At 57.0% G+C, this 11,445-nt stretch overlaps 1 protein-coding gene across 1 annotated transcript; it reads left to right on the forward strand.

Annotated features, from left to right (window-relative positions):
• Positions 1 to 2,967: 2,967 nt before the first annotated feature.
• Positions 2,968 to 11,445, forward strand: HEYL (hes related family bHLH transcription factor with YRPW motif like). The gene is made up of 5 exons (XM_064731620.1): positions 2,968 to 3,245; positions 6,677 to 6,743; positions 7,090 to 7,173; positions 7,609 to 7,690; positions 8,975 to 11,445. The coding sequence occupies exons 1-5, from the start codon at positions 3,166 to 3,168 to the stop codon at positions 9,643 to 9,645; spliced, it is 984 nt and encodes a 327-aa protein (XP_064587690.1). The 5' UTR covers positions 2,968 to 3,165; the 3' UTR covers positions 9,646 to 11,445.

The raw sequence follows: 11,445 nt of genomic DNA on the forward strand, positions 1-11,445 counted from the left end.
CATCCCTGCGAGGCCTCTGCCTTGGAAATTACAGCTGTGGGACCTGAGGCTGGGAGGTGATGCTGACTGAAGATGTGAGGACAGGGCATTCCAGGCATGCACGGGGTTAAACCAGAGGTGTCAGTTCACGGGGAGGTAACAGATAAGTCCTGCTCCCCGGCTGCCTCTGCCTTTCCAGAAGCCTTGCCCTCCCTCCCGCATTCCAGCTGCTGCAGCTTTTCACAGCTGGCCGCTCTCCTGGGACATTTCCCAGAGCTGGGAAGGCAGGGAGGGGAGGGAGCAGCGTGGTCCCAGCCTGGGAGGGGGGTTGGTGCCTGGGCTGACCATTTCTCCTCCAGGGACACTCAGTCTGGAGCCTTTCACCCCCACGACAGGCCTGGCACAGGCAAACCTAGGCAACCCCTGGCAGGGATCCACCCTCAGCCCCGGCCCGGAGAGTTTTTCCTGCTGCAGGGAAGGGACATCAATCTTTGCAGCTCACTTATTCCTTGGCCTCTGAAGCAGGGGAGCCAATTAGTGCTGGGTGTGATGGATGGCTTAGCCCCGTCCTCGTGACACCCATCCTCTGGAAGCAGTTCCCACCACGGAGAGGCACAGCCAGCCGGAGCAGGGGACAGCTCTCAGCAGCTCCTGAGTCCCTGAGGGTCCCACAGGGGTCCCACAGGCGTTGCAGCAATGCCTGCTGTGATTGCAGAGGGGAAACAGCCCCAAGCACGGGGACAGTGCTGTTAATTCAGGGCTTGGGGAGAGATTTCCTCTGATAATTCCCTGGCTTGGCTGTGGCGAAGCCTGGAGCTCTCCAGGGAAGAGCGAAGCAGCTCTGGGCAGAGGTTGGGCACCCACTGCTCGTGGCTCTGCCCTCGGGGTCACTGTGCCGTGGGAATTGGCTGCAAAGATGCCCAGTGAGAGGCCAGGAGGGGCAGAACCCCCATTTCTGCACCCCTTGCCTGCAGTGGGGGCCATCTGGCTGCTCCCTCCCATGGGACATGGGTGACACCCCCAAAATCAGCTCCCCTCACGCAGCTAAACCCATTTAATCCTTCCCTGCTGTCTCCACTGAACCATCCCATGAGGGGTCCCTGCTCCATCTGGGGTGGCTCAGATGTCCCTCACAATCCCCCCTGGGATCCCTGGGGTCGGTTGGAAACGACTCTCCAGGAGCACAGGCTGGAGAACGGATCCGATTACAGGAGAAGTGGGTTTGGGGGCCCCTGCTCTGCTCATAATGAAGTGTAATCCTAGAAAAACATGTTGCCAATTACACTTCAATTGAACCCAGATAATGATGCTTAGACAGGGCCCAGAAAAGATGGAGTCTGGACAGTGAATTCCTTTCTAATGGAGAAGAAAAGTGTTCCTCTGTGGCAGGTCTGGGCTCGGCTTGGTGCAGGCTCGCTGTGATATGAGCAAGAGCCTGAAACAACCAATCTCAGGATCCCATTTAAATGGTTTTATCAGTGGAAAGAGTATTAATCTCTCAAAAACACATGTTTATGGGAAGTTTGGTTTGGAGATGTATGTGTTTCTAACTGAAATCACTTTGGGAAGGGAGGAGGAGCGGGTCTCAAAACTGCTAAAATAACACTTTTCTAATTCTTCTGCTTCAAAGTAACTTTTCATTTGGAAATGTAAGCTAATAACAGCTCGGCTTCTTGACCACTTCTCGCAGTGAAAACAAAACACCAGAATTAGAGCAACAAAGCGCTGCGACCTAAAGCAAAGGTTTTACTCCCTTTTTTTTCAGTTTACAAACACTGCCGAGAGCTCAGCGCTCCACTCCAGCCCAGGTCCTTGCTGCTTCGCTTCAGAAGGGAGGATGGTGTGGTTCAGGTCCCCAAAATCTCGGGGGTGGGTCTGTGTTTTGCTCAGCGTGGGCGAAGGGCAGGCAGGAGCCGGGATTTGGCTTTTCCGGAGCTGCTGGGGAATCGCAGACACCTCGGTGGGTGAGCTGGCAGAGATGGCTGAGCGAGATAGGGAGCACAGCCCGGGAGGCCACGGGAGACGGGCGGCTTGGCTGGCCCGGGCTCTTATCGCCGCCGCGGTCTCTGCACAAGGGCTTTGGGAAACCCACGTGTTGCCAGATCTCAGCGCTGATTATTTTCTTCAAAATAAAAGGCATTATTTTCGTACTGGGAACCTCCACTTCGGCGCTCTCCCTCCTCCCCTCTCCCTGTCTCTCTCCCACACGCACACGTTTTTGCTGCCTTGGGGGATTTTAGCAGCAGCAGCAGCAGCAGCAGGGCTCTGAAAAACAGATTCCTGCAGGAGCGCGGAAAGGGAGATGCTCGCTCGGCGCTGGGCTGTGGGTTAAACTTTCCAGAATTGTGAAAACACACCAGAAAGCGATTCATCCCAGTGTTACAAAGCCTAAAGTTGGGCTTCGGCCGTTTTGCCTCGCAGGGTCGGTGTCAAACGCCCTGGCAGCGCCGGGAGCTGGCACTTGAGAAGGCTCCGAGGCTGTGGGAGCGTGGCAGGGAGCCGAGCTCCCGGTGGCACCAGAGCTGGCCCGAGCGCGGTGCCACCGCTGCCACCCGGCCCTCCCGGTGGCCACCGATTGACGGCAGCCCCTTGAGCCGAACCGAGCGAGCCCCGAGCCCGCAGAGCCGGGCAGACATGCGTGTGCGTGTGGGGCTGGATGTTGATTTTTCCCTGAAACAACTCAAGGCTTTATCAGTCCCATCTCTTTCCCACGGTTTTCTGTTGCCAGTGAGGTCACTGGTCCCTTTAAACTGGGGCTGAGGCCAATGTGCGGCGGGTGGAAGGGGGGCCGCGGGCAGGAGCGGGGGGGACACGAGACGGTTCACACAGACTGTTCCTTTTACAGGAAGACTTGGGATTTCGACCAGCGAGCGGGAGGAGGCGGCGGGGCTCGCAGGGGGGGCCCTGGGAACCGGGGAGCGCCGGCGCGGCCGCGTAATCCGTCACTCCCGGGAGATGGTGGCTCATTAACCCATTAGCCGGGAGGTGGGGACGTGCCGGGAGGGAGCCGGGCAAGGCGAGCCGGGGGTGGGAGAGGCGCAGCGGGCAGGGGAGGAGCCGTGCGGGGCCGGAGCGGCGGAGCGCGGGCAGGGACAGAGCGCTGCCCCGAGCACGGCGGGCACGGACGGCACCGGGGCCACGCGTGGGGAAACCTCGGCCAGCCCAGCGGCCTCTCGCCGTGCCAGCATGAAGCGGCTCTGCGAGGAGAGCTCGTCCGACACCGAGTCTGACGGCACCATCGACGTGGGCCGGGAGGAGGAGTACAGGTGAGGGCAGGCTCCGTCCCACGCGGGATTTGGGGTAAAAAATCCCCAAAACCCCAGCACCGCTCCCCGCGAGCTGCGAGGGGCGGCAGCGCTCGGTGCCTGCCGGGGAACGGCACGGGAGGGCACCGGGGCTGCCACGGCTGCACCGGGCACGGCACAGGAGGGCACCAGTGAGGGCACCGGGGCTGGCACGGCTGCACCGGTCATGGCAAGGGAGGGCACCGGGGCTGGCACGGCTGCACCGGGCACGGCACAGGAGGGCACCGGGGCTGGCACGGCTGCACCGGTTATGGCAAGGGAGGGCACCGGGGCTGGCACGGCTGCACCGGGCATGGCACAGGAGGGCACCGGGGCTGGCACGGCTGCACCGGACACGGCACAGGAGGGCACCGGGGCTGGCACGGCTGCACCGGGCATGGCAAGGGAGGGCACCGGCGCTGCCACCGCTGCACCGGGAGCCCCTCGCACCTCGGTTAACCCCTCGGGGTCCTGCGGGATGACCCCAAAGTGCCGGCCACGGTTGATGCTGGCCATGGGGCTGACCCGGCAAGGAAACCCAAGTAGCCATACAAGTGTTAAAGTCAGGAGAATCCCATCAAAGGTGGCTTCTCCTGGCAGGTGGCAGAAGGGCAGTGGGACCCTGTTCTGTCCTCTGCACCCCGAGATGGGGCAGCCCCCTAGAGCAGAGGCACCCACAGCCCTGCACTCAGGCAGCCCGAGCTGCATTTTGGCTTTGCTGTTTTGGGGGAATGGTGAGGACAGGAGCCGTGCGTGGTTCCCAGGCGATGCCCTCAGGCTCCCCTGGCACCGGGCACGCCAGGCTGGGTCAGCCCTCCCAGGCTCCGAGGGTGCAGACGGCACAGGGGATGAAGGAAAGGCTCTGTTATTTGTTCCCATCCAAAAATCAGCTGCTTTTGAACTCTTGTTTCAGTAGCCAAGTGTTTCCCCTCCCTCAGCGTCCAGCGAGGCCTTGGATTAATTCATTCCCTCTTGCTCTTTGCTATCCTGAGTGGAGGAACTGCCTGGCTGGTGCCAAGCTCAGCTTCTCATGGGACTCAATTCATGAATCTGCCTCTGATACAGTCGCAGCAGAGTCGGGCATGTCTTACACAAAATGTCCTGCAGAAATTCCCTGAGCCCTTATGCATTTCCAAGTGCATCAATATTTAAGCTGCTTTCCTGCTGCAGCTGAAATGTATCCCACCTCTTCAAATCAGTGCAGCACAGAGCCCACAGGGATAAAACACTGGAATTGTCACAATATTTTATTTTGATTACCAGTAATGATGAACTTTTAATCTCTCTGTGGTGCTGCTAATGTGTTTGCCTTCTCGAGCCAGTGGTGGAACCAGGCTGGCTGTGATCTGGTGATATTTGTATAGGTGCATGTTGTTCCTCATGCCACGCAAATCTACGGCCAAAAGAGCAGTTCCTGCCCTGCTGGGGGCACACCCTGAGTAATGCCAGCCTGCATGGGATGCTGGTGCACCCAGAAAAATCAAACATTTCCAGGTGGGGAGTGAGGAGGAGGAGGAGTGATTAGAGCAGAGAGAGGCTGCCTGCCTGGCTGGGGTTCCCAGCCCATTACCCATCGGTTGGGTGCTTTGGGCAAACCAGTTTCCCTGTAGTGAGGGGATGAGTCACGCCGGGTGTGAGGCTTGGATCGGTGCGTGGAGCAAGTTTAGGCTGCGGGGTCACTGCACAAGTGCAAGATCTGCTCAGTTCACAGCCAGAGTTGTGCTGTGGATGATAAAACCAAGCAAAGAGCAATGCAGCAATTTTAATCATTGGAGAATACACTCACACTACTTTTTATGTGGTTCAAATCCACCAGATGTATTTTTAAAATACATTTTGCAGTGAGATGGGTGTTGATGTCCACATCACCAAGAGCTCACCAAGAGCAAAGCATTCAGACAACTCTACAAAGAGAGTTTCAAAAATCCCTATTCCTCTTTGGCTGCCTATTTTGCATTTCCAGGTGAATACAGCACCTACCCCCTGCACCTAAAACACCCTGGTGTCCATACAGAGCCCATTTTCACACATTTTCACAGAAAATTGCTAATTTTCTGTGTGTCTGTGTAGCTGGCAATGCGTGTTAGTACTTGTGGAGCCAGCCAGCACCTCTGCCCAGAGAGAGCCCACCCAGCAGACATTCAAATAGGGGACCTGCATGGAGATGAGCAGAGCAGGCAGTAGAAGAACGTGTTATTGTGTAAAACCACTTCTGAAAGCAGCTCGCTTGGGCCTATTTTTAATAGGCTGCCCTGGGTCGGCTGGCTGCAGACAGCACTGTCTGTGCAGGAAAATCTTTAATAGACTCTTATTAAAATGCTTCGTCAAGCTGAAAAACATTTGGGTTGGGGTGGACCCAAGTGCCCCTTTTCCAGATTTGGGTGTGTGGCACCAGCTCTGCTCCTTGGGGCGTGCTGGGCTGGCCAGGGCTGTGTTCACATCCCTGCTCCGAGTGGGTTTCGTAAGGCACAGGGACAGCCCCGAGCCAGCTGCCCTTTGCAGAGGGACAAACCCTGCTTGGGGGAGGTGGGAGGGGGCCCAGCCAGCCTCATCCCCCTCCTCATCCTCAGGGTTCTTGCTGCAGGGAGTTTCCCACCCCTGGTTATCCGTGGTTATGGAGACTTCACCTCCATGGGTTGAACTTTGCTTCTTTCTGCGTGTCTTGTGCTGACCTTTGGGTGCTTTTAGCTGGGTGGTTTGTGGGGCCCTGCTCCTCAGATTGTCCCCACGATGTCCCTCATCCCCTGTGAGCCAGCAGGAGGGTCCCTGCTCCGTCACCAGGTGTCCTCTCTGAATGGTTCAGGGGTGTCCGTGAGTTCAGAACGTCCCAGCCCACCCCGAAAATCGCGGTTTGGGAAGCGACTGCTCTGGGAAGCCCTCAGAAACCACATCAGTGGCACCACTGGCCTCACCCTGAGGAGCAGCCAGCCCTCCCTGGGTGGGAGCTGGGATCCCAGGGCTCACATCCCTGCTGCTATCACAGCTCCGAGATGCAAAGCCCTGCAGACAGGGCAGGCTCAGACACGAGAGAGAGAGAGACGGGAGGTTCACACATGGAGGAGAAAAGGCCGTGACTCCAGAGCTCAGATCGCTGCTTTTCCAGCCCTGTGGAGGTGCCATCACAGGCTGGGATGGAGGAATTGTGCCTGGGAGAGGATGGACAGTTTGGTGCAGAAATCTGTCCCAGGCTGGTGGGAGGTTCTCAGAGGGGAGAGAGTGGGATTCAAGTGTCTGCTTTGCTCCCCATCCCCAATTCCTGAGCTCTGTGTTGTGGGTAAAAATGAGATGGGAACCACAGAAGACATTTTTTGGGGTGGGGGGGGAGGAAACTGCAGATGGCAAACGTGTGTAGAACATATGTGCAACAGAGGTTGCTCTCCTGCCAGAAACGATCCCCTCTCCTTCCTTTCCAGCCATGTTTCCAGGTCTGTGTCTCCCACCACGACATCTCAGATACAAGCCAGGAAGAAGAGGAGAGGGGTGAGTGTCCTTTATGATGATCAGAGCAGTTGTGTCCCCTGTTCAGGCTGACCCTGTGTGCCAGGAGAGCACTGGGGAGCTGTTGGCCAGTCCTTACTGTTAAAATCACCTTTACACTCACCCAAAAAGCCAATTTTCCCCCAGAGATTTGGCCTCAAACCTGGCAGAAAATGGGAGAGCAATTTCACCTGGGCTTACCACACCAGCCCACGTTTCTCCACCCAACTCCTGCACCCCAAAACATTGACACACACAGCCCTTCCAAAGCACCTGGAGGGTTTCAGACCTGTGAGCTGTGGCTGTCAGTGACTGTGGTTCCTTCTGTCTCCTTGGGAATCTCCCACAGATCATCGAGAAGCGGCGCCGCGACCGCATCAACAGCAGCCTCTCGGAGCTGCGGCGCCTGGTGCCCACGGCCTTTGAGAAGCAGGTGTGTGTTTGGGTTTGGGGAGCCCCTGGTGCCCCCTGGGACGTGCAGGGTTTGGGGTACAGCCCCCAGAATGAGGCAGGCTGGAGCAAGGCTTTGCCTTTCTTATCCTCCTCCCTCGCGGGAGTAAGTGGGTGGTGGAATTGGGGTGGTGAAATGATATTAGCAAATATTCCGGAGCCCTGGGGAGGATCAAATCAATCTAGGAAGTGTTTTGCAGATATGAGGAAGAACAGAAATGGGGGGTTTTTCAATCTGCATCATGAAGGAGCTCTTTTTTCTGCTCACTTGATGTGAAAAGCAGAGGCCTGGTGGATGCCCTGTGCCGTTCTGACCACTTCTGGGTTTCAGGGAGGAAATCATTGGTCAGACCCTGGCTCCTGAGGGGCACAAAGCCCTGGGCTGTAAAATGACTTTTCCTTTTTGCTCCCAACACAGGGGTCTTCCAAGCTGGAGAAGGCAGAAATTCTCCAAATGACAGTGGATCACTTGAAAATGCTTCACGCCACAGGAGGAGCAGGTAAGAGCTGCTCTTGTGAGCACACGGGTGAGGTGAAGGTGCAAACCTGGAAGGAAAATTCCCCACTGGAATTTGGGGAGCTGCCTCCAGCCAGCTCTGCCTGCTTCCCAAGGGAAATACCTTTTGAGGGAGGGCAGATGGGCATTTTCCTACAGATGGGTCAGCATCCCATGCATCCATTTGGGAGTCTGGGGTATGTGGGATGCTGAGCCCCCAGCCCCACAGGGACAGCACTGTTGGTGTCACACCCCCTGCTAAAAGCTGTTTTGCCAGAGACTCATTTATTCCTGCTCAGAAATGGAGCCTGCTTCCAGAAAAACCATATTAAACTCTTTACCTCCTCCCTGGGATACATTTCCTGCGGAGGCTGAATTCTGCATGAGGACTCTGCAAATAAACAAGGCTTTTTTTCCCTTTCTGTTCTTTTTTTTTTTTTTTTTTTTTGTCTGTGTGTCTCTTGGTTGTTATAAGAAGAGAGAGGGAGCCCTGTGCAAAACCCAACAAAGGTCTTATTTGTACTGAGACCTCAGTACAGACCCTCTGTCCTGTTCCAGTTAACAGGATGGAGATCACAGCTCCAGTAAAGAAGCCTCTGGCTTGCTTACCACCCAGTTTTGGCTTGCTGGGGACATTGCTGGCATCCAGGCTTTGGTTCAGGGCTGTAACTTGGTCTGGAACATTTGTTTAGATATTCAGTTTGACTGCACTGCAACAAAGGGCTGCATTGTCACGAGAGACCCCATCAAGCACAGTGGTCCAGCACTTCACTGTGCTGTGACATTCTCTGCTTTATTGCTTATGGTCTCATGAAGCTGCAAGTTGGGAGCAGAAGCCTGAAAATCAGCGGTTGGTTGGCGATTTCTGTGGCTTTGAGCTTCCTCAGCCCAGCTGCTTTGCTTCTGACACTGCTTTAAAGGGTGTGTAAATTTTGGGAGCCAGGCAGAAGGAAGTGGTGCTCAGCTGTGTCCTGAGTGGAATATCCCACTGGCAAAGGCAGCCCAGTCTATCCCACAGCCACATCTCCAGCATCACTGGTAGAATCCAATAGGAAAAAACCCTTCCTGACCCTGGCAGGTTTGTCCCTCTGAGATAACCACAGATGCCTCTCTCATCTCACAAACGCCCAGTCCCTTGGGACACCCACTTGGCTGCCTGCTTCAGGAATATCACACGGCAGCAAAGTGCCTCAAGTGAGATACACAGTGCATTAGAGAGGGTACTGAAATCCAAGCGCATTCCTGAGCTCTGCACGGTTTTACTGCCACCCATGTCCTTTCTCTCCAGGCTTGCTGGATGCCCGGGCTCTGGCTGTGGATTACAGGAGCATCGGATTCCGCGAGTGTCTGACTGAAGTTGTCAGGTACCTGGGCATCCTCGAGGGCCAAAACGCTGCCGACCCCATCCGGCTGCGACTCCTCTCCCACCTGAACAACTACGTGGCAGAAATGGAGCCCTCACCCGTGGCCACCTCCCTGCTGCCCATCCAGAGCTGGCCCTGGTCCTTCCTGCACGGCGCCGCGGGGCCCGTGCAGATGCCCAGGAGAGAGGCTGCTCCCGCTGCTCCGCTCGTTCTGACTGCATCTTCCCTGCCCTACCCCAGCCCTGCAGTGAGGCCGGCCCCTCTCCGCCGTGTCCCCGGTGAGATGCTGCCCTCCCGCCGGAGCTTCCTGGCCAGCAGGATGGGCTCCTCCAGCCGGAGGGCCCGCGGTGCCAGCTCGGCCACAGCCGTGCCAGCCGTGCCCAGGATGGCATCGCCGGCGGGAGCGCTGAGAGAGGGCTCATCCAAGAGCAGCCAGATCGCCACATTCCTCTTCTCCCCGGCCTCTGCAGGCATCCCTGTGCCGCCAGCTTACGCGGCACCTCCCGTCTTGGGCGCTGCCACGCAGGGACCAGGGATCAGGGTTGGGACATCCAGGATCTGCCGCTCCTGGGCGACGGAAATTGGGGCTTTCTGACCCTCCCTCGCCCTCCGGAGACAGGAGTTCTTCAGTGTTCATCACCCTGAGGACAAACTCGGTTGAAAAGGCGTCTTTCCTGCTTTGCAGAAGCCAAGGATCCATAGAGAAAATTCTCTCTGCTCTCGCCTCCCTCCTCGCGCCGCCCTCCTCGCCTCACCACCACGCGTCCTCTCCCTCGTGATGCCTGCAAACGTAAATCACATCCAGTTCCACGCACTTGTCTGCACGAGGCCACGCTCCAGACCCTTCTGGATACGAGAGAGGGGGCACACACAGATCCCAGCCCCATTCCTCCTCCAGCAAACCCCTGTGCCGAACCCAGCCTCGCTCTCCTCTGGAAAACAGCCAGCCTTGAAATACTGCCTTTATTTCCCCGGGGACTCGGAGCTGCCAGCCAGACTCGCTCATGCCGATTCCCTGCGACGCATCCCCCAGCTGCAGCACCTAATTTTGGTGTGCGGGGATGGACACAGCTCACAGCCCGTGCCCAGCACTGCTGGCACCCTCAGGGCAGGCTCCAGCCCCCCCAGCTCCCTGCTAATCCCCGTGCTTTCCTCTCTGCATTACCAGCTTTTCCCACTTACGTGCCCTTAAGGTGGAGTGAGGCAGCGGCTTAGCAGGGCTCGTTCCCACAGCCCGGCTGAGATCCTGCCGTGGCTGCAGGGCCTGTGCTGGATTTCTCCTGCTGGAGCAGCCAGCCAGGCTGCCCGGGCACAGCCCCTGCCCCGCACCGAGGTGTGAAGAGGTGAGACAGAGGATTTCAAAGGGACGCCTGTCACCAAGGGGAAGGCTCTGACTGCCAAAGTGAGAAGAACTGCCAGCCTCCCTGCTGGAGCTGTCTCTCCTCCACCCCCTGCTGAACAGCCGTGACTGCAGAGGGGGAAAATGGGTTGGAGCAGCCTGAATTTGAAGTGCCTCCCTTGTTCTCCCTGAGCTCAGCATCCCTCACCCTCCCCTCCCACGATGTCTCTGTTTTCTTTCTCCAGCACTATGTTTGGGTCTCACACCTCTCATCCCCCTCCCTGGGCCGGGACCAAAACCCACTGAGGTGTCACTGCACTTGTCCTGAGTCCTGAGAGCTCTCCCTGTGTGCCCCATGATGGCTGTCACAGCAGGTCACACCTCTGCTCCTGCAGCTGGCCTCGCCTCCTCTCCTCTTTGGGCAGAAAGAACAGAAGCTTGAAGCTTTCAAGCCACCCTGTCCCATGGTGGCAGAGCAGGTGTCCCAGTGCTCCCCCTCACCTGAACAAGCATTTGTGCCTTGACTTGCTGGGATACACGTGCAGAATATTCTGGACCCAGCTGCATGCTCAACCCTTGCCCACGACAAAGAGAGAAGAGGTCAGTGCAAAGAAAGGTGAAAAAGAGGGAGAAGATCTCTTTTGAATGGGAGAAACTCTTCCCATGCCTCAGGTCAGAGGTGCAGCCGGTTGGGCTGCGCGGATGAGCTGTTGTTTTCCTTCCTGCAGATGGTATCTGCCGTGTGCATGTCAATGTATGTACCTGCCATTGTTTGGGAAGTGAGTCCCTCCCAGCTGTTTTGGTGGAAGTCATCGCATTAACACACAGAAATGCCTCTGCTGCTTCTCACCCTTGTCCTCGAGTGCTGCAATCAGCCAGGAACAACATATTCCCTTTTAATAAAGTCACAGGAGGGAAATCCTCGTGGGGCCTGGCTGTTCCTGCAGCTGGTTTGTGCACTAGAGCTCACGGCCTCACTTTACACTGTGCAGTGCTCTTAGATTCACGAGCTGTGACATCAGCTAAGGTGTCAAATAAAGTCTTTCAAACCCCTGT

This window comes from Zonotrichia leucophrys, chromosome 23, assembly GCF_028769735.1.
Source record: "Zonotrichia leucophrys gambelii isolate GWCS_2022_RI chromosome 23, RI_Zleu_2.0, whole genome shotgun sequence".
In the NCBI taxonomy this organism is placed as follows: domain Eukaryota; kingdom Metazoa; phylum Chordata; class Aves; order Passeriformes; family Passerellidae; genus Zonotrichia; species Zonotrichia leucophrys.

Excerpts from the sequence above, each read along its gene's own strand:
- HEYL (XM_064731620.1), top strand. The coding sequence starts at position 3,166 with ATGAAGCGGCTCTGCGAGGAGAGCTCGTCCGACACCGAGTCTGACGGC. Across the intron at positions 6,744-7,089 it reads CCAGGAAGAAGAGGAGAGGG|ATCATCGAGAAGCGGCGCCG; the intron begins GTGAGTGTCCTT and ends AATCTCCCACAG. Across the intron at positions 7,174-7,608 it reads CCACGGCCTTTGAGAAGCAG|GGGTCTTCCAAGCTGGAGAA; the intron begins GTGTGTGTTTGG and ends CTCCCAACACAG.